This window comes from Aspergillus pseudotamarii, assembly GCF_009193445.1.
Source record: "Aspergillus pseudotamarii strain CBS 117625 unplaced genomic scaffold BDV38scaffold_52, whole genome shotgun sequence".
Lineage (NCBI taxonomy): Eukaryota > Fungi > Ascomycota > Eurotiomycetes > Eurotiales > Aspergillaceae > Aspergillus > Aspergillus pseudotamarii.
Genome location: NW_022475066.1, coordinates 183,885 through 205,882, shown reverse-complemented (window position 1 = coordinate 205,882; position 21,998 = coordinate 183,885). Strand labels below are relative to the sequence as shown.

The following is a 21,998-nucleotide window of genomic DNA, read 5'->3' as shown; positions in this document are numbered from 1 at the left end:
ACAATTTCTTCCCATAGTTATGTTGATGAAACCAAGCAACGTAATCAATCTAATCAAGGAATTCAACCTACGGGACCTTTTGTCATGAAATATTGATTAAATCCGGCAGCTAAGGATCTATAGAAACCACAATTAAGCTAATTTCGCAGCTCACTGCAGCCTTGTTGGGATGTATATCTAAATAATACATTGAAGGAGTAGTTATATACTTTCTGTCTATGACCCTGCGCACCTCACTCTTGACCTTCTGCGAGATCTCACAGTGCATCTTATTAACGCGCACACCCATCGGTTGGAAGAGCTCAATAAGAAATTGCCCTCTTACGCTATACTGTCACATACATGGAGAATACTCAGAACGAGGTATCATTTCGCGACATCACCAAGGAGGATGCTGATAATACCAGTGTCAAACACTGGCCAATCAAACTCGAAGATTGTTGCAAACAGGCAGAAAACGATGGCCTTGGCTAGTATGTCTGGGTTGATATTTGCTGCATTGATAAATCCCAGTCAGTGATACTTGGTGAAGCTATCAACTCCATATTTCGATGGTATAGGAAGGCTACAATCTGTTATGCCTATCGTGCTGATGTCACGGTAGGTGGACTTCTCCCGGTAGCAAGAAAAATATGAAACTATTACGGATGACCGAAAAGGCAGCTGGTATCCCTCGTTCGTTCCTACGAGGGACAACCGCATTGACGGATACGTGTATCGCACAACGCATGTCCTGGGCTTTAAAAAGGGGGTCTAGCCTAGATCAGAGTCTCAGAGCAAGAATTAAATCTGTTGGTAGTAGTGGGAGAAGCTCTTTATCAAATAGCTTCGATTTCCTTTATAAACTCCTCAAGGGCAATTCTCTCCTATTCAACTTTGGAGAGAAACTTGGGCTGTGTATATTGAACTAGAACTCCTTCGATATTACAATTCCAATGATCTACGGCGAGGATGGTCGCGCATTCATTAGTCTGCAAGAAGAAATAATTCAAGGGGCTAGAGGTGATTCGGTTGTTTATGGTGACTGGGATCAACAGAATCTGGCCCGGTGAGTTTATAAAGATATAATTTGGCCCCAGCTAATAGTAAGCAGGTGTAGTATATAGATAGAATGTGATAGACGTCAAATAGGAAGGTAGAGCTCGTCTTAGCTTCACCACAGGCCATTCGCCAAGGCTACTAGACTCCAGCACCACGGTGAGGTGCGAGCTCATCGCTGGAGGCCTGATCGATATCGAAACAGGCACCCGCATCCATTGGAAGCCTGATCGATTCGACACAGGTACCAATTTCTGCTGGGATATTAAATTCAACCCCCGTAGAAATTTCAGACTCCACCGGGATGGCGCTCAAGCACAGCTAAGGCTCCACCACGGGGCGCGAAAAAAGCCAGGACGTGAACAGTTCAAGTGGAGCTTCCTCCTTTCTCTCGAAGCTATAAAGCTTCGACATCCGAACCATCAGCTGCCTCTGGTTCATGGAAGCACAGAGTATCCTCGCATGCTGTGGGCCCACAAAGGAGAAGAGAAGAAGTGGAAATGTCTGTTCGTTCGGGAAGGCTGGGTTTTCATGGCAGATTTCCTCAAAGACCCCCTGCTGCACATCAAACAGATTCGCCATCTCCTCCTCACTCTCTACTTTTGGCTGGTTGACACGGCCATGCATTACGGCAAGAATTACGGCAAGCTCCCCGTATAGAATGGAGTTGTCTCTAGCATTCACTGGTTGGGAAGCCCCCACAGCAATATGGGGAATTGGTGAGGCATTTTGCTTCTCAGGTTCAAGGAAAAAGTTGATTTCCCAGTGACCTCCATGAGGTGGATGCCACCCTATATCTGGGCAACAACGCAAGAAAGGATTAGGGAACCTAGCAATTACAATACATCAGTGACTGAACTTCAAAAAGCAATCACCAGGGCGTAAAGTAAAAGGCATCGTACTTACGTTACGGGGTGTACTCCGCAGAAATCCATTAAGCACGTATGCCGGCGCGGGAGAGTTCGCCCGGCAAGAGCCCACTGATGGAAGAACTGGACCGCGTCACCAGAACAATCTTCAGGGGACCAACACCGGTCATCCTCGGTGTCGCCCCTATCTTCCGGCCGGATGTAGTCAGGGAACGGAATGTCCGCTCTAGGACGGTGGTTGTGTGTTATCGAACGAGCCAGCGGGGCAAACAGGGCCGATGTCACTGAAGGAGAATCCACAGAGCTCGCTTCGATATCCCAAGGAACGAGGGTAATCCCATGTCCTGAAAGGTATGATGCCATAACATCTCCCTCTGAACCGTTCATACTCGAGACGAAGGGCTTGTCCTTTCCTCCAGTAACGACCTCGTATAGCCAGTTCACTTGCTCGCGTGACATGTTTCCTGTCATTATTAAAGGAAGCTAAACAAAAAGGGATGGTTGGGGATCAAAGACGTAAGTAGTTGAAGACTTGCAGTCGGCTGTCAGTTACAGGTGGTGGGATGGTAAGATGGGTGAAATATTTATGGTGGTAGCAGGAACAGAAAGCAAGGCCACAATCATGTGACAGAGATTTATCACAATGACGAGAACGCCATGTAAATATTGAATTTTTCCGGAATCCTAAGATTTAAATGAATGAATGAATGTCCCCGTCCCCAGAGGGAAGAATTCCCTGGTAGGGTGTGAAATTATCATTACACCTGCTTACCATTACAGTGGGGGTCTAAAAGTATGTGACTCCCTAGTATTCATAAAGGTACCTACAGCTTCTCGTACCAGGCAGATAGAACCACTGGGTACCTTTATGTATAGGGCTTCACATACTGTTGGACCCCCACTATAGCTTGGGCCAAATCTACCGCAGAAAACCCCAAGAAGGCAATAAGCAATATCATCCTTCCACTTGAATCGTCCCAAAGCGAGAATGGCGACAACATATAACTAATAATCTAGTACGGAAAGACTACTGATCTATATTATGGAACTTCGGTAGATTAATAAATTCAAGCAACATAAGAACAATAAAGATTTATGTAATCATGCCTATGCTAACACATGAACGAGTAACAGCGGTAGATGAAGGTAAAGAAGTTTATTACCTCACTTAGCTTTCTGGTCGTCAGTGTTATGGACAGCTATTCCTTCGCGAGAGCAGGTGTGCAATCTCCATCAAGGCGCAAAGATTATTTTCGCTACACCCACCTATGTGGCTATTTGTATTATGCGCTAATACATTGTATCTTTAATTATATTTATCCAATACATCTTATGAACAGTCCCGACTCAAGTTATGAACACATAATCCACTGTAAAAAGGAGCTCGTCTTAGCTTCACCGTAGGCCATTTGCCATCGGCTACTAGACTCCAACACCACGGTGAGGTGCGAGCTCATCGCTGGAGGCCTGATCGATATCGACACAGGCACCCGCATTCACTGGAAGCCTATTGGATACAACACAGGTACCAGTTCTGCTAGGGATTCTAAAGGTCCTCAAGAGGGATCCTTACTTCTCTATTGAGAGTTTGGGGGTTAGCCAACGTCAAATACTCTAGTTTGAAGAAGACTTACCACACAGAGAGTTCGGACGGATGATTCCTCGCCTTCCAGGCTGCAGAAGACAGTTAGCATGTTAAACTATGGCTATAATAATGTCGTAGTATCACCTACGCGTCAGTACCAGGAGCAGCGGCAGGAGCGCTGATGTTCTCCGGCTGATTCTCGCCTGCTGGGGCCGTGGCCATCTCGGTGTCCTGGGTATCTCCAGTGGAGGTATGTTGTTGTTGCTGCCGCTGCCGGGCTCGATAGGCTTGCAGCCGAGCACGCGAACGTCTCTGCTGGTGATTGAGCTGCCTTTCGCCTCCCTCGTTCCGGGTTCCAGCCGAGGAGTTATTGTTTCCATCGGCGGCCGCGGGCAGAGGGCGGATGCTAGAGCCACCAGGTGTGGGCGTATTCGCACCACCAGGGGCCCCACCACGACGACGACGGCGACGGGAAGGAGCCGAAGCACCAGAGAGGTCGACAGGGGGGTTAGAGGCAGGACGGACTGAGGCGATAGCAGCCGTCACGATGCTATCCTGTGTTCAGTGTTAGCTTTGTTCAGATGATAAATCCTATTTTATGTTCTTTCTTACCTGCTCTTCCAGGTACTGCCCACGGAGAGTCCACAGTTGCCGACCGAGTTCGGTCATGGGGCATCTCTTTCCTGGATGTTGGGTACCACATCCATTTCTGCAGACCCAAAGCTTCGTTTTGACCGTCTTGTAATAGTCAGCAGATTCCATTCGAATAGCTTCATCTTCTGGGACATACTACGCGGTCAGTCGGGGGCTTCCTGCCATCTCGACCACGCCGACCACCGCGGTTAGGGTCTCCCCCAGCTCCAGCGGCTGCAGCAGTGGTCGGGGCATCAGCCCACTTGCTATCCTGGAGACCAGACATAGCACAAAAAGAAGAAACGTATGGGGGGCGGAGGGAGATAAGTAAAGAGCTTGTCGCTTTGTACGTAGTTAACTATCCTTGGTTCCTCAGCAGAGCTGTGATAATGTGGAAGCAGGTTGTTGTGGGAAGAAGAGAGAAAAGGAAGAGAGAAACAGAAGAGAGAAAAAGAGAAAGAAAACAGAGAGGGACCTGGGGGTTTGAAAAAAAAACAAAAAAAAAAAAAAAAAAAAAAACAAGGTCATTTATTCACTGATTGTGGCCTCCCCAGCCTGAGGGACTAACACAAGATGCATCTCCTATCTTTGGTTCTTGAAATGTTGAGTCCTCCTATCTTGTTTGCTTTCTTCATCCTAGTACCAGACATCGTCGCACCCTTATTCGATCTTGACTTTTCGAGAAATATTCTTCTTCTTCATTATCAGGATGGCTAATGACCTCCTGCCCCAAACTAAAGGAGAGTGGAAACAGTACGCTGGGAGACACAAGGTGAAGAACCAATCCCTGCGAATGAGTACGAAACTGTATTCCGCATCTCAAATCAGCTATAAGCATTTTCTTCTTCTTAGGACCATCCTGCCCCCCATTGTTCCCCGAAACCAGGTCAGCTACCAGACCCTTGGCATAGAAAATCTGATACAGCAAGCCAATCAGTACCTGAGTGATCCGGCGTTCAGAGATTATATCTCAGATGTCACCACCAGGCAGTCGCAGCCGGTCTGGGATGCACCTTGGGGAGGACACGACAGACTGTTCAGGGTTCCAGCTATCCAGCAACAGCAAGTAATTCATGACGCGGCACATTACGGGTCTGTTCGGAGCGAAGCCAGTGTAAACGCTGCCTTCGTTACCTTTTTACAAGCTATCGCGGATCTGGTTCCTCAGTCTGGTCGCCAATGGACGGCTGATAGAATCAAGCTGACGGCAGACTTTAGTACACAACGACGCAAAAGACAGTTCGTTGCATATACCGATGGCCAACTGGAGGATACCTTCAGTCGTCGGATTCTGGCACTCATCGAGTGTAAACGAATGCGGCGGGCGAAGCATTCCCCAGCCGTTGATATGCAAGAGGTGGCACAGATGGTGGCATGGGTGAGGGAGCACCCCGGCGGACCAGGAAATGATAAGCGAGTTCTTGTGTCGAAGAATGGGACCGATGTTTATATTTCGGTCTTTGACTACGACCAGGAATGGTTACGTTATCTCAATGGAGGCCCCGGGAGTATCGTGCATGCCGGATTTGCCTGCATGCGCAGATACGGCCCCTGGAGGATCCAGGTGGCAAGTCATATGGAGCATTTTGCTCGAATCATCATCGCCCTGCTACTTCTGTAGCCCACTGAAAGACCCATGTTTGTCCCATCGCGTGGAGATCTTTGAGAAACAAACCTCTTATCCCTAACATCCCGTTGATTTGTAATCCGGGTGCCTGTGTCGCATCGATCAGGTCTCCAGCGATGAGCTCGCACCTCACCGTGGTGTTGGAGTCTAGTAGCCTTTGGCGAAGCTAAGACGAGCTCGGGTGTATAATAATTATTTTTGCCCTGAAGGAAGACTAAATCTCTTGCGGTCTTTGCTAGTTCTATTTGCCTTGTTGTTTGTATCTTAGAGTAGAGCCCGTAGACTCAAGTTGATAATGCCATGTATAGGGGTTTATACCCAGAAGTCAATAACAACACGGCCAGTCCTTCAACTGGAAGTTTGCAAAGAATTGCTTGGGGTAACTGTTTTACACAGTGGCGTGGAACTTTTCCAATCTTATAATCAACAAGAGGTGACCACCTGAAGTGAAGCAACAGCTGTCGTTCAATTGTCTCGAGAGTGTAAAGTGAGCAAAGTACATGTGTATAGGGATAATTGGTGATTGCTTACTGCCGAATTTGAACTGCCTTAGTACTCTGTAATATCATCATTGTGGTGGTGTGAAAAGGTCAAATTTTCCTAAGCTACGTTAAGTGGCAGTCACTATTTCATAGAGATGTATATGAATCCCTCCCCCCAGCTACCTTCAAGCTTCTCTCCATTTCCTACACATTTGCCACAAAAAGCAACTACTACTATGGCGGAGAACACTGGAGATTCAGCACCAAGTGCTGTGCCTACTGACGAACTTCTTCATCGTCATCCGAAACGTGTCATCTTACGACTCCGTGCAAAGGACTTCAACTCTTGGACTTCAGAAGATGTTGATAATACTATCAAAGCATATCTAGCCTTTTCAGGGTGTCCAGTCAATGAATTTGGCCAAAATATCCATCACTTATATCTCCAAACTCCTCAAATAGCGACACGGGGATTCTTCTACATAATCCTTGATCTTCACAAGGATCAGCTCAGGGATCCCGACCTGAACCGAGTACAGCCGGACCTCCGCCGCGTTCACCGAACTGAGGACGGTACAATATACGTATATTACACATAGTCTGGTCTGAGGACTTTGGTTAATACATATATATAGTTCAGTCAACCGGTATCAGAACCTAGTTATAGAGCAGAAACTTCTACGGCAGATAAGATACTACAGTGATAGGTGTTGTCCATGGGCGGGGGCCAGGGTGTTTGGATGTTAGGGATTTGGAAGAGGAGCAATTTTTCAGCAGTTGGCTTTTACTAAATCCCTTACTTAAGGATCAATTTAATCATCTACTATGTTGTTAAGTGAGTGACGCCCCTCTCAATCTCCTCCACCGCACCAGGCACCTTGACTCGACGCGAAAAGAACGAGTTTACTAAGAAATAGGAAATAACTAAAAGTTCCCTACCACCTATAATACCAGATAATCAAGTTTTACTAGCTATAGACTTGATTTGCAAAAGAGTACCAGTGTTATCGTTGGTGCATGAAAAGAATGAGGTCTTAAGAGTTAAAGGTGAAACGGAGTTGGAAAAGTAGTGGAGATACTGTGAAGCCGACTACTGTCCGTCCACCTGCCACTATTATATGGCACTTCAATGAACGCTGCGGAAGCGAAACATTCTCTCTCTCTCTCTCTCTCTCTCTCTCTCTCTCTCTCTCTCTCTCTCTTCCTTTCTAACAGAAAGTCCAGGTCCGTTGGCGGAGATGAAGTATATTCGGTAAAGACGCGAGAGCTCTCACGGGAGGGCCAGCTAAAATTCATTTCATCACTAGAGCAGCCTTGATATCTGTTGCTGGAACTACAGACAATATATAATTGGGAGTACTTCTTCGTAACACGTAAAATTCTGTTGAACAGGGAAGAAGAGAGAGCCTATGGATTGTTGTTATAGAGTATAATTCTAAAAACCTTGTTATATTGGGCTCACTAAATATGAGATGTCACTTTTGGCCTAAGGCCCAAGCAATCCAGTCGTGGACATTTTGAGTATATTTAGTTATCCTGGGGTAAGTTTCTGATTGGTGGCATGTCGCCAACTAATCTTACTACTATTTGGGTCAAGTCACCTGAAAGAGGGGTTTGTTTATCAGGCTGTCACTTGTGGTTTGTACTGTACTAACTTATCTCTCGTCAATAGACAACTCTGCGATACCGACTGACCTAAATGGCTGGGCGATGCCACGACCTTTGTCATGACGACTACACGGTGGGCTGCGTCAAACTCGCAGCTGCCCAGGAAATGCTCGATGAGAAGCATGGCGACTTAGTAACCGGTGGCGACGACATCATATATACCCTGGGCCGCATCGGTGGACACAATATCGTCATTGTTTGTATACCAGAAGGTCAGATGGGAACAAACCCAGCGGCTGCAGCTGCAACTCGAATGCAGTCAGCCTTCCCATCCATCCGATTCAGGCTCATGGTCGGTATCGGCGGAGAGGTTCCATCGACGAAGCCTGATATTCGACTTGGAGATGTGGTGGTTAGCAGGCTGGAAAATGACCATGCTGGGGTAGTCTAGTACGACTTTGGAAAGACCACTCCAGGTGGTTTTAAGAGAACGGGATTTCTTAATGCACCAGCCAAGATCCTCCAGATTGCTGTTTCACACCTGAAGGCTAAGCATATGCGCGGGGAAAGTCAACTTTCCGAGTATATTCTGGAACTTGCTCACCTCCCAACATTTACTCGAGATCATGCAGGGCCCGATGTCCTGTTTGAATCTCACTATAGCCAGCACTACATGTGAAGGCTGTGTTAAGGAGAGAATACTGAGAAGACCGGTGCGTGATCAACTGGGCCCTGAAATCCATTATGGAACTATCGCGTCTGGTAATCAAGTGATGAGAGACGCTGCCGAACGAGATCGAGTAAGCGCATATCTAAGTGGAGTACTTTGTTTTGAGATGGAGGCAGCAGGGCTGATGAATGAATTTCCTTGTCTTGTGATATGGGGCATCTGTGATTACTCTGACTCTCACAAAAGCAAGGCATGGCAGCCATATGCTGCGGGTGTTGCAGCGGCATACACGAAAGAGCTGCTATCGGTTATGCCTCCACTTGAAGTGAGGTAGTCACCTGTTGTTGGGAAAATCGCCGACAAGCCAACAGGTCAGTATTCCCATTATTGCTAGGGGGACAATGGTACATGGTCTAAGTCTTCGATAGGTGCCAAAAGATTCTTCACAGTTCCATTTCAGAGAGATGATAAATTTTTCGGCCGTGAAGCTATCATGGCTGAAATGCATAACAAATTCCAATCAACCGCGTTACGCAATCACCTTAGGGTTGCCTTGGTGGGTATAGGTGGAATAGGGTATGTCAACATGCAGTCTCTTTTCTCGATTGGAGTGCTTGATCTGAACAAGAGAAAGGAAGTCTCAGATTGCGATTGAATACGCTTACATAGCACGAGAACGTAACCCAGAGCTGTCCGTATTTTGGGTTTATGCTGGGAACGCAGCACGCTATGAACAGGCGTACAGGGACCTTGCAAACGAGCTTGACCTTCCAGGACGGGATGATCCTACTGTGGATATTTTCAAGATAGTGCCTCATTGGCTCTCTGATAATACCAATGGGCAGTGGCTGATGATTCTAGATAACGCGGATAATGAGGATCTTTTCACGCAGGAGATCGAGGTGGGAATGAAACCAAACTCGCCCAATGCAAGCGTAAGGGCGCCCCTTATCACTTCTATCCCTCAGACGGCAACTGGGTCGGTTATTATTACATCCCGGAATTCAACAGCAGCCCGGAATCTTCTCGGTATACATGACAACATTATTCCTATTGACGTGATGGATGGAGCCAGTGCTTTGGACCTTCTACAAACAAAGGTTACTCTTGATGAGCAGTCATTGATCGATGCTCGAAGGCTGCTCCAAGACCTGGAATATATACCTCTTGCGATAATTCAAGCTGGCTCATATATCCAAGAAAAGTCCCCAAGGATCACAGTGGGGGCATATCTCAAAATGCTACGAGTGAAGCAAACTTGGCTACGCTACTTGGCAGTATGGCTATTCAAGATTCCAGGCGTGACTACAGTTCCCAGCATGTGGTTACAGCAACTTGGCAGATATCCTTCCAGCAGATACAAGCCTCTAGCCCTATGTCGTCTGATCTACTTGCTTTGATGAGCATGTTTGACCGGCAGGGAATCCCCGAATACTTATTACAACAGAACATGACTCAACTGCAATTGGAGGATGCAATCCATCCACTGATCAGCCATTCACTCATTAAGGAAAGCGGAATCCAGCAGCACTCCTTTGAGATTCACCGTCTTGTGCAGATCTCAATCAGGAACTGATTAAAGTCCAACAACCAGTTGGAGTTATAGAGTGAAAAGTCTGCAGAAATAATCGCGGCTGCTTTTCCATCAGGAGATTTCGACACATGGCCAGAATGTCGGAACTTACAACCGCATGCTAAGGAAATAATGCGCCAAGCCACAGAAAACAACATTTCAAGCATAGTGAACCGAAATACGAAGGTCAGGTGGCATCAACGTCTCAAGAGGAAAGTCATGTCCCGACCCAGGGATAAACTTCCTACAGATAGTCACGGATCGCTGATGTGGGCAACAATTGGAAATAACGCCGGTCGGTATTTATACTTTCAAGGAAAGTATCAAGAAGCAGAGGCGATACATCGACATGGTCTTGCAGGCTTAGAGAAAGTACTAGGTCTGGACCATCCTGACACGCTTATCAGTGTTAATAACCTTGGCTCAGTCCTTGAAAGCCAGGGCAATTATAAAGAAGCAGAGGGAATGTACCGACGTGCACTCAGGGCTCATAAGAAAATTTTAGGCCTAGACCATCCTTACACGCTTCTCAGTGCCGATCATCTTGCCTCGGTCCTTGAAAGCCAGGGCAAGTATGATGAAGCGAATACTATCCGTCAGGAGGCTAAAAGTCGAACAAGCTACTGAATCTTTGTTGGTGAGAATTCTTTCTGCTGTTCACACACTGGTTAAGTTTGATTTTCTAATCGCTTCGTAAAAGGGGAGTTCTGGGATGCTTCGTCTTTTTATATTAGGATGAACTGGCGTTGAACTTCAGAAGATGCTGGACATGCTTAGATCTCACCACTGGCGAGTGCGCAGCCGATCTTCCAGTAAACAGGGTCAGGGGTAGTAGTAGCCCTGTCGCTCTGGCTAGGGCTAGGAAGTCACTGGGGAATAGCTGTGGGTCTACCCGTCTCACCGCCCTCCATTCTACAGCTCAACGGTATTCCCAGCTCAACGTCATTTTTTTAATTTAACTCAATTAAAACACCATAAAATTGTTATTTCTATATAAATAAAGCTATACAAGGATCCCCCTGTATATCTATAGTAAAGAGATATTCAGATACTCTATTTTTCTGGTTTAATAAAACCGGTGTTGGAGTACTATTAAGTTTCTTACTAAGCTACTTTATAAAGGCACTGTTTTCTTATATTACTTTGTCGTTATAGAATACCAACGAGCCTTAATATCGGCCGTATTTTTAGCCTTAATATAATACCGTATATTCTCTATATATACTAGACCATCTATTTTAACCTGGTATTTAGATCTTGAGATTGAATTAGATAGTATATATCACAAGTTAAAGCTGAAAGTAGTTCTACTACTATATATCTACAGGCTACAGCTCCTTTCTTGACTTTCTTATAATCTATATCAATAATACAGCGTTTTCCTTTTATATAATATTCTGTCTGCTTAATAAATCTATACAGCCAGTTTTTTAAAACGTTTGATAGTTCAGTAGAAGAATCAGTGATTCAGTATAATCCCGTTCTAAAATTATATCCGCGGCCTTTCTAATAGTACTGGCACCTAAAGGAGCACCTAGATTATCAAATCGATTTATATAATCAATTAAAGCACTGTACTGAGCCGGATCAAGGTCTTAATTACTAGATTTCCTAGTACTTTTACTGGCTCGGCCAGCTATTCGATAATAAAGGCGTGAATAGGAAATCCGAAACACCATACTCCAAACGCCAATTTGGTGAATCGTGATATTAACCTGTTTTTCTACGCGATTTTTTTTGTACGCGTGTAGAGCCTTTTGAATAAGCCCTTCCTCAGCTTTATATATAGATTGCATTTTTTTTATGTGGTGTGAATAGCTTCAAAAATAATTGAAATATTGAAATATCAAAAAAATGACGTTGAGCTGTAGCCGACCCCCCACTGAAATGGGGGTCGGCGGTGAGACGGGTAGGTGTTAAGTTATTGTATGTTATTGTCTTTACTGGTATGAAATGTTCTTCGAGACAAGCTTGCAAACATTTTGGATAACAACGCATCGAAAGCAGAATTAGATGCTTATTTGATGGAGAGGCCAGGTTTCTTGTCACACCTTGTCTTAGCCACATGTACTGAAAGTTAGAGCTAGTTTTGAAGGCAAGGACCAAAAGCTTTGAAAACTGCACTTGTATGGATGTATATGTGCATCAATAATAATCTAGATATATACACAAAACCAGATGTCAGGGGTATATGTAGGTGCCTATAAACGATTCCAACCAGCTTAAATCAAAAGCAAAATAGAGTAGGTGGACTCGCTTGAAACAAACATTATATAACAGAAGTCAAGGCCCTTCTCCGGGCGGTATAAAAGTGGACTCCGACCAGGGAGTATCATATGTGGCAGGAAAAAAATAAGCAAACCCGACTATGCATCAAGGACATTCATGTTAGGATCCGGGTCCTCGCCCGCGTTGGCCAAGGCGCTCTGCAGTGCACTAGTCAGGTCGATGTGGAAGAATGGCCGGTTAAGGCCCTGCACCATAGCGACCCTGCGACGACTGCGGTAAGCCTTGCTATCCTTCAGGTCCCGTTGCAATTTGTCATCCTGAGTGCTACTAGCATCGGACGATTCTTCGATACCGTGTGTCTCACGCTCGGTGGTCTCAGAATCGTGCTTGAGGCCATGCTCGAGGTCTTCGCTCTTGATGTTATGCTGGACGTGTTCGTTGTTCACCATCTCTGCATGAGCTGCGGCAGAGGCACTACCTTCGATCTCAGCCACGCTGAAAATTGGTTTCCATCTGTGGAATCCGTCACCCGAGTCTGGAGATGGGAAGCCGAAACCAGCTGCTGCAAGGGCTCGTTTAGTCCAGCGGTTGTTAATATGAGCAAAGTGCCACTGCACAGTCTTGGGGGAAGCGTAGAGGTCGAGTTGGTTGCGGACATCGATGAGGTTTTGGACCGAGGTCACATCAACGTTATTGACGGACGAGAAGTCAAGGATGACGGCCTGCAGTATGGGCAAATGCGACCGGTCTTCTTCAGGCTTGCCCTTGCGAGGGCCTGGGTTGTTCCATGGTCGATCGCCCGGTTTACCGTAAGAGAACGGATTTGTGCGGCGTGTATGCCTGAAGATTGTCTGGACCAAATAATCGGTGTAGTGATTGGCATTGGGGTAGTTGAATCCTTCAGAGAATCGGTAGATGAAGATACCAGGGTAAGGTTGCTGCACCTCGATATCGGGGTTTGACCCGTCCGTGTGGTTGATAGGCAAAAAGATAGACCGGCTTAATCCGTTTTTATCATCGCTGGTGTCACTAGGGGAGTTGGCAGACCCATATTTCCCATCATCCTGTAACAGATGGTCACCAATCACCGAATGGATAGTGACTCTTCCTAAGAATTGACCGCGGGCCTTGGCGACGCGGAACAGCAGAATGGCAACAGACACACAAACGGTACAGTAGATGCCGATCTCAATCGTGGTGAAGACGGTAACGATAACACCGATAAAGAAAATGATCGCATCAAGAGGGGACACGCGCCAGAACTGGTAAACGGTGTTTGGTGGGGTGATGAGGTCACCGACCGCATGAATAATGACACCAGAAAGGGAGGCTTTCGGGATGTAGAAGAAGACAGCGGGCAGAGCGTAGATGGCGAGGAGGACAACAATCGCAGTAATCACACCGGCGAGGGGAGTGCGGACACCAGCTTTCGATTTGATTGCGGTTCGGGAGAACGATCCAGTCGCTGGGTAACCACCAAGGAACGGTCCAAGCAAGTTCGACACACCAATAGCAACCAGCTCCTGAGAGGGATCGATTGTGTAGTTGTTGACACGGCCGAAGGATTTCGAGATCGCGATGTGTTCGATAAGCAGGACAATAATCGCAGCAGGAAGCTCGCTAGCAAAAGTCTTGATGATCCTCGCATTTACCTGAGGGACAGCGGCATGTTGAAAACCACGAGGCACATTACCTAGGAGCTTGAATCGCGGATGATCCCGCCGGTGCAGATTCACAGCGGCACTGATCATCGTATAGAACAAGATCACAAACACTGTCCGCAAAGTCGAAGCGAAGAACCAAACCTTGGCATGACGGGGGAACTTCTTCGCGCCATAGTTACAACCCGACCGGATAATGTACAGCATAGCCAAAGCACTGACACCCATGGCGGCATCGATTTTTGCGGAGGGAAGATACTTGAGGGTGTTGATGATGACCATATAAGTGGCATCTTTCGTCGAAAAGTCGGCCGTCTCTCCAAGCATGTCTTTGACCTGGCCGGAGCAGATATTGATGGCGGAGCCCGTCATGAAAGCTGAAATTGCCGGCAGAGGAATGAAATCTACGATGAATCCCAGTCGAAGCAGGCCCATAGCGCAAACGACGGCTCCAGCAATGACAGCCAAACAGGATGCGATTACATGCGTTTCGACATCTGGGATCTTCTTTTGCGCCTCGGCAACTATCGTACCTGTAAGGGTAGACATGACAGCCACTGGCTGTACAGCGAAGATACTATATCAGCAAGATACATGCTGACATGGACGAAGAATGACTTACACCAATGGTGATATCCTTTGAAGTGGCGAAAAACCAATAGATGAGAACACCCATGAAGGAGGAATAGAGACCAAACTCCACAGGTAGGTTTGCCAGTTTAGCGTAGGCCATTCCCTGTGGAACCACCACGGCACCGACCGTGATGCCTGCATTTCAATGAGTATGCTGTCCAATTATAGACCATATCAAGCAAAAACGAAAGGCTCTTACCGGCAATCATATCTCCCAGAAACCATTGCAAATTGTACCTCGTAATCCACGAGAGGAAAGGGAAAAGGTTGTAGAAATAACGGGCTACATCTTGCCCGGAAGGGGTGATCTCCTTCAACCATTCAGCGGAAGTGGGTTCGGGCTCGAGATAGGAGTATGTGTCAAGTGTTCCAACAGAGAACATCGACTCGCCTCGTGTGACTGGATCAGCATGGGCTCCCAGAGGATCACGATAGGGGACCTTGATCCCCAAGGCCTTGGCCACACCGTGACCAACTTTCGTTTTGAGATCGCCCGACATGGTCCTGATGGGAGAAACGGTCTCAGGAGTTGATGTAGGGTTTGGGGGGCGGGATTGGCCCAAAGTATACCACCACTATATCTCACCCAGTGGTTCTTTGGTGTGGAAGGGAAGTATAAGGTCCAACAGGGATAGGGTGACTTCGGGAAAGTCGGATGGTGGTGGAAGGAAGAAAAGAAGAGAACAGAAGATGCTTGATAAGAGATGCTGATGTAAAGCAGTGCTCAAACAAGGTCCATAACCAGAACCTATGGAGAATTGAGCATCGAGGAAAATGCGGCAGAGTGGATAAATTTAAGGTAGGATGACGGGAGAGCCAAGAGCGATGTCGTGATCAGGAGCAGGGAAGTCGAAATGTTCGCTTGCCCACAACAACACTTTAAAAATCCCACTAGTCCTGCAGTTGCTTAAATCAAATAGAGAGATTAAATTTAATCTAAATCCCAATACGAGGAAAGGAAAAAGAAAAAATGGGAATATCAGAGGCGTGGGAGGGCCAGCAAGCGTTTCGGTGGCGTAGGAAACTGCACGTCCACCGGAAAAAGAAAGATAATCAGGAAGAGGCAACAAAAAAGGCAATACGGGGAGGAAAGTTCAGTTAAGTAAATGAATTCTCGAGTGATCGACTACTTTAGATAAGTCAGGCAACTGATGGGAAGGGGGGAGAAACTGGGAAGAGATGTGCGTGTGGATATCTGCCAAACGGTAAGGAACAATATGGAATCTATCAAAGGAGATGATCAAAACGGGGGGATTGATAAGTACTATCCCCGTTCAAGAAACTCAGCGGAGAAGCGGTTTTAACAAGAACTGTTATGTAGTAAGAAAAATAAAATAAAAATAAAATAAAATTAATCCCAAGGATTTGTACCGAATGAACGAGAGAATAGATTGCCATTGGGAACGAGCATGAGCACCAACGCGCAGTGATGGGGCATATGATCCACTATGGATCGCCAAGGGCAAAAGTCCTCAGCAGACGCAACTCAACGGGGGAGGTGTATCAAGCTTGTCGGAGAGTGCTGGCGTAAGAGCCGTTTAGGTGGACTGGGTGACGAGGGCCTGGAAGCGAGAGATGACGCCGAGCCGTGGAGCATTGGTTCCGCTCATGGTTACCATCCATGGATGATCAGTATCTGAATGGCAAAGCCAATCGGCATCTAATGTCTCATCTCATCTCTAGAAACAGTCTCTCCAGAATATCTGCTCAGATTCTCAGACCATTTTTTGAATTTACCCCAGGCGTAAAGTGTGTAGTATGTGTAAAGTGCCGCAGCGAGCAACAAATGTTATATTGCCAAGAGTGACCGCCCACCTTTAATGATTGAGCTGCAGAGGACGGACGAGGAATATGCAACCAATGGAGAGCTGCCCGCGACATCATCCGCCTCTTACGTCGCTCCACCGCCGGTCTCCAGCCCAATAGGAATCGCGGCAGAACACGCCATCGTTCACTTTGATGGTGAAAGCCCGACCGGTCCACGTGTGGAATGAGTCTGATTCGAGTAAGTATTGGCTTCCATGAAATTTCTTTTTCTTTTCCATACCCTGACCTTTTTCTTGACCCTAACCACACACTTTCTGTATTTTTTTATTCTTATTTTATTTTATTTTTGACTTCTTGCTAGTCTTCCTTGGAGACTTGTCATCAATCTAGTGCGGCAAATACGTAAATTACTGACGACGATGCTTAAACAACTCCCGGGTGTTAACCAAATATTTTCTGTCGCCTCGACTAAAAAGCTCCGTTACATACGTCGTCGTCATGGCGGCCCCCGTAGTGGTATCAGGAGTATGGAGCTTCCCGCTCCTCTACACGGGCAGCCTCGGCCAGTTTCTCCCTACCAGGCCCAGGCATTGCCGATGGGACTTGGCATTCTGGGGACTCTGGGGCTGCTGTGTTCGGTAGTACTGTAGTAGTCGACTACCAACAAGGGTAAAGATGGTCCGTCATCGATGGAGTATATTAGACGGGTATTAATTACTATTGTGAATATGTCCACAATAACATATCCGCTGTGTGACATTAAGGTATAACTGTCCTAACCCACTTGGGATCCCAATATAATTTAGCCTTCCTTTTAGTAGTTAAAATGAGGTAAAAAATACTTTTACCAACGGGCTGACACCAAACTTCAAGCCTCCAATCCCAGTGGAGCCAGGTCACAGAAAGGCAATCGAAAGGGCCGCATTGGCCTTGGGTACATATAGAGCTCATGGATGATAATCCTAGTCTGGACGGTGCTCGCCAATGAATCCTCACCACCTTGCTTGCTCTCCTGCACCTCCTCGAGCTTACTCGGTTCTCCACTCTAACACCATCGAGATCAAAATCGCGTCATCGATCTTATCACCCCCATTGTCCAGTGTCCACTCGTTCTCGACAACCCCCTGGGCCAACCAGTGCAGGTACTAGTTAATATTGTCTGACACGGACATATAATGGAACCATAGCCAAGGGCCCAGGAACCAAAATCCAATCTCAATAAGGGCGTGGGTATACCTGAAGACCAGTCCTTCCCGTTTAAGACATCGGTATAAACGATCAATCGGATTACACTTTCTCTATGGAATCGATGGCGCATGCAGCTACAGACTAGTATCATCCTAATTGAACCTATCCCGCGGAGTTATCGAACGTCTCGTATCGCAATACCATCTTTCAATGATCAAAAATCTCACCATCCGTTTCGCATCTCACGAACGGATCCCTGCCACCCACCACCCTTGCTGCGAAGGCGTGCTTGAGATCTCTCGCATGGTCATACCTTAGATGCAAAGACCCCTGGTAGCAAGCGATGCTTGAGTAAACTCCTAGTCGCCTGACCAGCGCACGTCCCATGCCCCCTTATGGTGAGAATCCATGTATATAGTTCGGCATCTGCACAGACTTCCAGCTTCAGCCTCGCCAGATTAACGTATATGAGGTCATTTCTACCCTAAAATTCGCCTCTCTTTTCTAATTTTGATTTTTCATTTACCCGCCAAAAGGGGCAAAAAAGAAAAAGGACCAAACTAAATCCTCCATTAGCAAACAGAAAAGGCAAATGTCATGTTGCGGAGCATGCGATCTACTAACCTGCATTGTTTACTTAGCCATGACCGAAGGATATGCCCTCGTGCCCGCCCAACTTCGGGGACTCCTATCCAATTGCTGTTTTGGATCTTTATTTCTCCTTACGTGATAGACTCTACTCGGGCACAGTCAGATTTCCATCGAGTATTACCCTCAACAGGAAGACAAGGAGATGTTGTCAGCCGTCCACTTTCGTTCATCCGGACAGATTGAGGTCAACAATGTCGTTGATCACATGGGCCAATCACAGCGGGACTACTTAGAACTCACCTCTCTACTAGTATAGTATTCAGTGTGGCTTTAAATTAATGCCCGCCGCAAGAGCCCCAGTCCACCTGACCTTTACCCCAGAGTCGATCTCAAGCTAATACGGGAAGTATGTGTACAAATGCATTGGATCTTATGCATGAGTGTTCTCCAATCGGTATGCACTCGGCCATACTAGGGTTTACTCCGCATTCTATGTTCATACGTTGAACGGGCGTTCAATTGACACATCCATTTAATACAAAACCACCGAGGAAACTAAAAAATCAACTTCCCTATACTAACCAACATACACATACCTAACCTCAATATTATTCTCCCCTCAAAAACCACCCACAAAGAAACTAATCACAGCAACCCCAACCCACCACTACCTACCAGACAAACCGAACTAAAGAAATCAACAAACCAACCCGATCCAAAAACAAAAAAGAACCCCCCGCCGAACCCCCCAAATCCTTAACAAACTAACCAACGTTCCTGACGTCATCCCACATCTCCACGCCCCAAAACAATGAACCAGATCGAACCAGTGATCATCTTTCTTAGGCATGAACACCGCTCGCTTCGAGAAGAATCCCCACCAGCTTCGATCATGAGACCAGCGATCTTATATCCCAATGCACGAACGAAAAGCGCACATCGAGTTGTTTCTTGATGCTCGGCATAAAGAAGGATGGGGAAGGAAGGGAAAAAAAAAAAAAAAAAAAAAGAAAAAAGAAAAAGGAAAAAAGGCCAAACGCGCAAACCGAAGCCGAATAAATCGCTTATTCAAGGGAAAGCTGAAACGGAACGGGTCGTAAAGGCGCACGGATCGCTAGCGGAACAGAATAGATGATTTTTTGAATAGATCTGTTGACCTTCGGAGATATGACATGCCGGTAGATGGCAATTGCGGTGATATTATGCTGGTTGCTGTAAAGAACTGGACCTTACGTGGCTGCTGTTTAGTTAGGGATGTTGAGACATTTGGTCATGGGGGCTATGAGGTATGGAGGATGCAGGATGCGCTCTTTTCTGCTTGTCCGTGGATTATAGTGAGATGCGCTGCGATTAGAGGGAAGCGTGCACATGCAAAGGAGAGGCTGATTGATACACGTGGTTGCGCACGATGCTTAAGGTCATTGAGTTCTCATTCTCACGCGAGGTGCTGCTTTGAATCTTTGTTATATAAAGGTTGAATGCTTCATGCCCTTGCCAGTGTAGTGACGAAACAGGTGGAGAATCAAGAAATCGCCCAGAATATGGACAGGGTTCTACTGCGCTGAGAAGTACGTTGGGAATCACCATTGCAGCCAGGGGAGCGCAGATATACACTGAGCTACAAACAGTTTGCCTATGGTCATTACAAGGGGAAAAAGCACTTGGCAGATAAAATGGAATATTCAATACCCTAACCCACGCTGTAGTCTATAATGTTGAAACACGCTCAACCCCTAAATCGACCCACCATAACCCACCCCGAGTCAACTAAAGTGATGAGGAAAAAGGGAAGAAGAAATGAAATGTTGACTCGTTTACCATGATCTCGTCCATCTCATCAGGTACCATACCCTCCACTCCCTCATAACAGACAAGCAAGAAATAGAACATTATGCATGGGAATCAAAGCATGATGATGGGAATGTAAAATGAACCGACACGAAATCTCCCGTATCATCTTCCGAATCTTCGAGAAAACGCCATCGCAGAGCAAATCATCAAGCAAACAAAAGAATTAAAGAATCAAGTAGTACCAGGGCTGAGCTCCCGCATGGTATCATAAGCGATTTCAGTAATGCCCTAGCACAGCAACTTTATCAACCACAGAAAAAGCTCCCGCTTTACTGAGAGGCGCACTGCACTCTCTCAGCACCAGGAGGAACGTCGTCGTCATCCTCGTCCATAGAACCGGCAGCACCGTGGGCGCGTGCCTGGGAGTACTCGCTGGAATCAACATCCTCCAGCTCAAAGTCCTCCACCATGGAATCGGCAGGTGGCTGGGGCTGCTCCATGCGGGGGGGCAGAACCTGTTCCAAAAGGTTGAGGTTGCTGAGCTGATCCTTCTCGGGGAACTTGACATCGAACTGGATGTAGAGATTGCCGAAGTCATGATGACGGAATGACGGCATACCCTGACCCTTGATCATCTTGATAGCGCCTGGAAAATCAGTGTGTTAGTGCTCGTTCCTCAACTAAAGTAAAGGAGCGGAATAAATAACATACCAGGAGTAACAACCTCGCCAGGTGCGATGTTCACAGTCAACCAGCGGTCATCGAGGTGCTCAATATTGATGGTACCGCCAGCAAGAGCTGTGAGAAGATCGATTTCAGCGTGATAGAAGAGGTCATCTTCCTTACGCTGGAACCGGGGGTGAGGCTTCTGTTCAATCTCGAAGACCACGTCTCCGGGCAGGACGCCAGGCATCTGGTCACCCTCCCCACGGAACTCGATCTTGTGGCCGTTCTTGACACCCTTGTCGACATGAACGTGGAGGACCTTGCGCTCGACAACGGTCTTCTTACCATTGCAGCGCTTGCAGCGGTCGCGCTCCCGAATGGTCTCACCCTCACCACTGCAGTCTGGGCAAACAGTCTGGAACCGCTGGATCATGGGTCCCATCTGGCGCATCATAGTCTTCATACCGGTACCATTGCAGCCGCCGCACGACTTGACGGCACCTTCCTTACCACCACGGCCATCACAGCCAGGGCAAATGACAGACTTCTGCAGGGCCAACTTCGAAACCTTTCCACGGTAGATATCCTCCAGGTTGACCTTGTGAACGTGATGGATGGTGCGGGCCTTCTTGGGACCCTGTTCCCGCATGCCACCGCCGAACATGCCTCCAAAGCCACCGCCGCCACCGAAGAACTGGGCAAAGAGATCCTCAGCACCCATTCCACCGGCGCCACCACCATTTTCAAGACCCTCTTCACCGAGCTGGTCGTAGAGAGAACGCTTCTGGGAGTCGGAGAGAATTTCGTAGGCACGGGAAAGTTCCTTGAACTTTTCAGCGGCCTCCGGGTTGTTTGCGTTCTTGTCTATGGGAAGCTGTCAGCAGATCCAGTCTATATTCTTCCGCCCCAACTGGCCATTGGAGCTAGACATAGGCAACATACCAGGGTGATATTTGAGGGCACCCTTCTTATAGGCGGTCTTCAGTTGAGCCTCTGTGGCTGTCGGGGCAACCTGATAGCCTCACCGTCAGTTTCAAAAACGGGGGATTCAGCGGCCGCCCATAAGTATACTCACCCCAAGAACATCGTAAAACTTGGTTTCCTTGACCATTGTGAAAGTGTGTCTAGCCGTATACTAAGGAAAAGGTGACTTGTAGAGCAATTACAAGAACCAAAGAATCAAGGCGAAAACTATAGAAACAAGAACTTTTCAGGTGAAATCGTTTCGGAAATGCGAACGGTATGGAAAAGAGAGAATCGTTCAAAGAGAGAAGAAGTTCGCCGGTCGGTTTGGCCGGAACGAAGACTCTATGATGTGGGAAGGGGCCTCGGGAGGGTGGTTGAGAGGCGGGATTGTTGATGGGAAGAAAAAGGATCTGACGGCCAC

The 21,998-nt window shown here is 47.0% G+C and overlaps 8 protein-coding genes across 8 annotated transcripts; 5 read left to right on the top strand and 3 right to left on the bottom strand.

Annotated features, from left to right (window-relative positions):
* Positions 1–515: 515 nt before the first annotated feature.
* On the top strand, positions 516–954 carry BDV38DRAFT_158496 (uncharacterized protein). The gene has a single exon (XM_032051747.1). The coding sequence runs from the start codon at positions 633–635 to the stop codon at positions 909–911; it is 279 nt and encodes a 92-aa protein (XP_031910673.1). The 5' UTR covers positions 516–632; the 3' UTR covers positions 912–954.
* Positions 955–1,359: 405 nt separating this feature from the next.
* Positions 1,360–2,366, bottom strand: BDV38DRAFT_295305 (uncharacterized protein; the record flags this gene model as incomplete). Its single annotated transcript, XM_032062678.1, has 2 exons — positions 1,360–1,867; positions 1,945–2,366. The coding sequence occupies 2 exons, from the start codon at positions 2,364–2,366 to the stop codon at positions 1,360–1,362; spliced, it is 930 nt and encodes a 309-aa protein (XP_031910672.1).
* A 1,282-nt stretch (positions 2,367–3,648) lies between these two features.
* Positions 3,649–4,313, top strand: BDV38DRAFT_254806 (uncharacterized protein). Its single transcript, XM_032055364.1, has one exon. The coding sequence runs from the start codon at positions 3,745–3,747 to the stop codon at positions 4,018–4,020; it is 276 nt and encodes a 91-aa protein (XP_031910671.1). The 5' UTR covers positions 3,649–3,744; the 3' UTR covers positions 4,021–4,313.
* Positions 4,314–4,834: 521 nt separating this feature from the next.
* Positions 4,835–5,746, top strand: BDV38DRAFT_285724 (uncharacterized protein; the record flags this gene model as incomplete). Its single annotated transcript, XM_032060544.1, has 1 exon — positions 4,835–5,746. The coding sequence occupies one exon, from the start codon at positions 4,835–4,837 to the stop codon at positions 5,744–5,746; it is 912 nt and encodes a 303-aa protein (XP_031910670.1).
* A 2,187-nt stretch (positions 5,747–7,933) lies between these two features.
* On the top strand, positions 7,934–10,712 carry BDV38DRAFT_273463 (uncharacterized protein; the record flags this gene model as incomplete). The annotated part of the gene is made up of 7 exons (XM_032057682.1): positions 7,934–8,254; positions 8,294–8,482; positions 8,535–8,837; positions 8,931–9,088; positions 9,147–9,716; positions 9,761–10,064; positions 10,119–10,712. The coding sequence occupies 7 exons, from the start codon at positions 7,934–7,936 to the stop codon at positions 10,710–10,712; spliced, it is 2,439 nt and encodes an 812-aa protein (XP_031910669.1).
* Positions 10,713–12,451: 1,739 nt separating this feature from the next.
* BDV38DRAFT_285720 (SLC26/SulP family anion transporter) lies at positions 12,452–15,108 on the bottom strand (the record flags this gene model as incomplete). The annotated part of the gene is made up of 3 exons (XM_032060543.1): positions 12,452–14,536; positions 14,598–14,743; positions 14,808–15,108. 3 exons carry the CDS (start codon positions 15,106–15,108, stop codon positions 12,452–12,454), a joined length of 2,532 nt encoding a protein of 843 aa, XP_031910668.1.
* Positions 15,109–15,916: 808 nt separating this feature from the next.
* On the top strand, positions 15,917–16,326 carry BDV38DRAFT_254802 (uncharacterized protein). Its single transcript, XM_032055363.1, has one exon. The coding sequence runs from the start codon at positions 16,057–16,059 to the stop codon at positions 16,246–16,248; it is 192 nt and encodes a 63-aa protein (XP_031910667.1). The 5' UTR covers positions 15,917–16,056; the 3' UTR covers positions 16,249–16,326.
* Positions 16,327–19,953: 3,627 nt separating this feature from the next.
* Positions 19,954–21,918, bottom strand: BDV38DRAFT_158420 (type I HSP40 co-chaperone YDJ1). The gene is made up of 4 exons (XM_032051745.1): positions 21,687–21,918; positions 21,554–21,623; positions 20,657–21,475; positions 19,954–20,591 (listed from the first exon to the last, which is right to left on the bottom strand). The coding sequence occupies exons 1-4, from the start codon at positions 21,720–21,722 to the stop codon at positions 20,275–20,277; spliced, it is 1,242 nt and encodes a 413-aa protein (XP_031910666.1). The 5' UTR covers positions 21,723–21,918; the 3' UTR covers positions 19,954–20,274.
* Between the last annotated feature and the right edge of the window lie 80 nt (positions 21,919–21,998).

Coding starts and splice junctions, on each gene's coding strand:
- BDV38DRAFT_158420 (XM_032051745.1), bottom strand. CDS start 21,722: ATGGTCAAGGAAACCAAGTTTTACGATGTTCTTGGG. Junction 21,624..21,686: donor AGTTTTACGATGTTCTTGGG/GTGAGTATACTT, acceptor TGAGGCTATCAG/GTTGCCCCGACAGCCACAGA. Junction 21,476..21,553: donor TGCCCTCAAATATCACCCTG/GTATGTTGCCTA, acceptor AGCTTCCCATAG/ACAAGAACGCAAACAACCCG.
- BDV38DRAFT_254806 (XM_032055364.1), top strand. CDS start 3,745: ATGTTGTTGTTGCTGCCGCTGCCGGGCTCGATAGGCTTGCAGCCGAGC.
- BDV38DRAFT_254802 (XM_032055363.1), top strand. CDS start 16,057: ATGGATCGCCAAGGGCAAAAGTCCTCAGCAGACGCAACTCAACGGGGG.
- BDV38DRAFT_158496 (XM_032051747.1), top strand. CDS start 633: ATGAAACTATTACGGATGACCGAAAAGGCAGCTGGTATCCCTCGTTCG.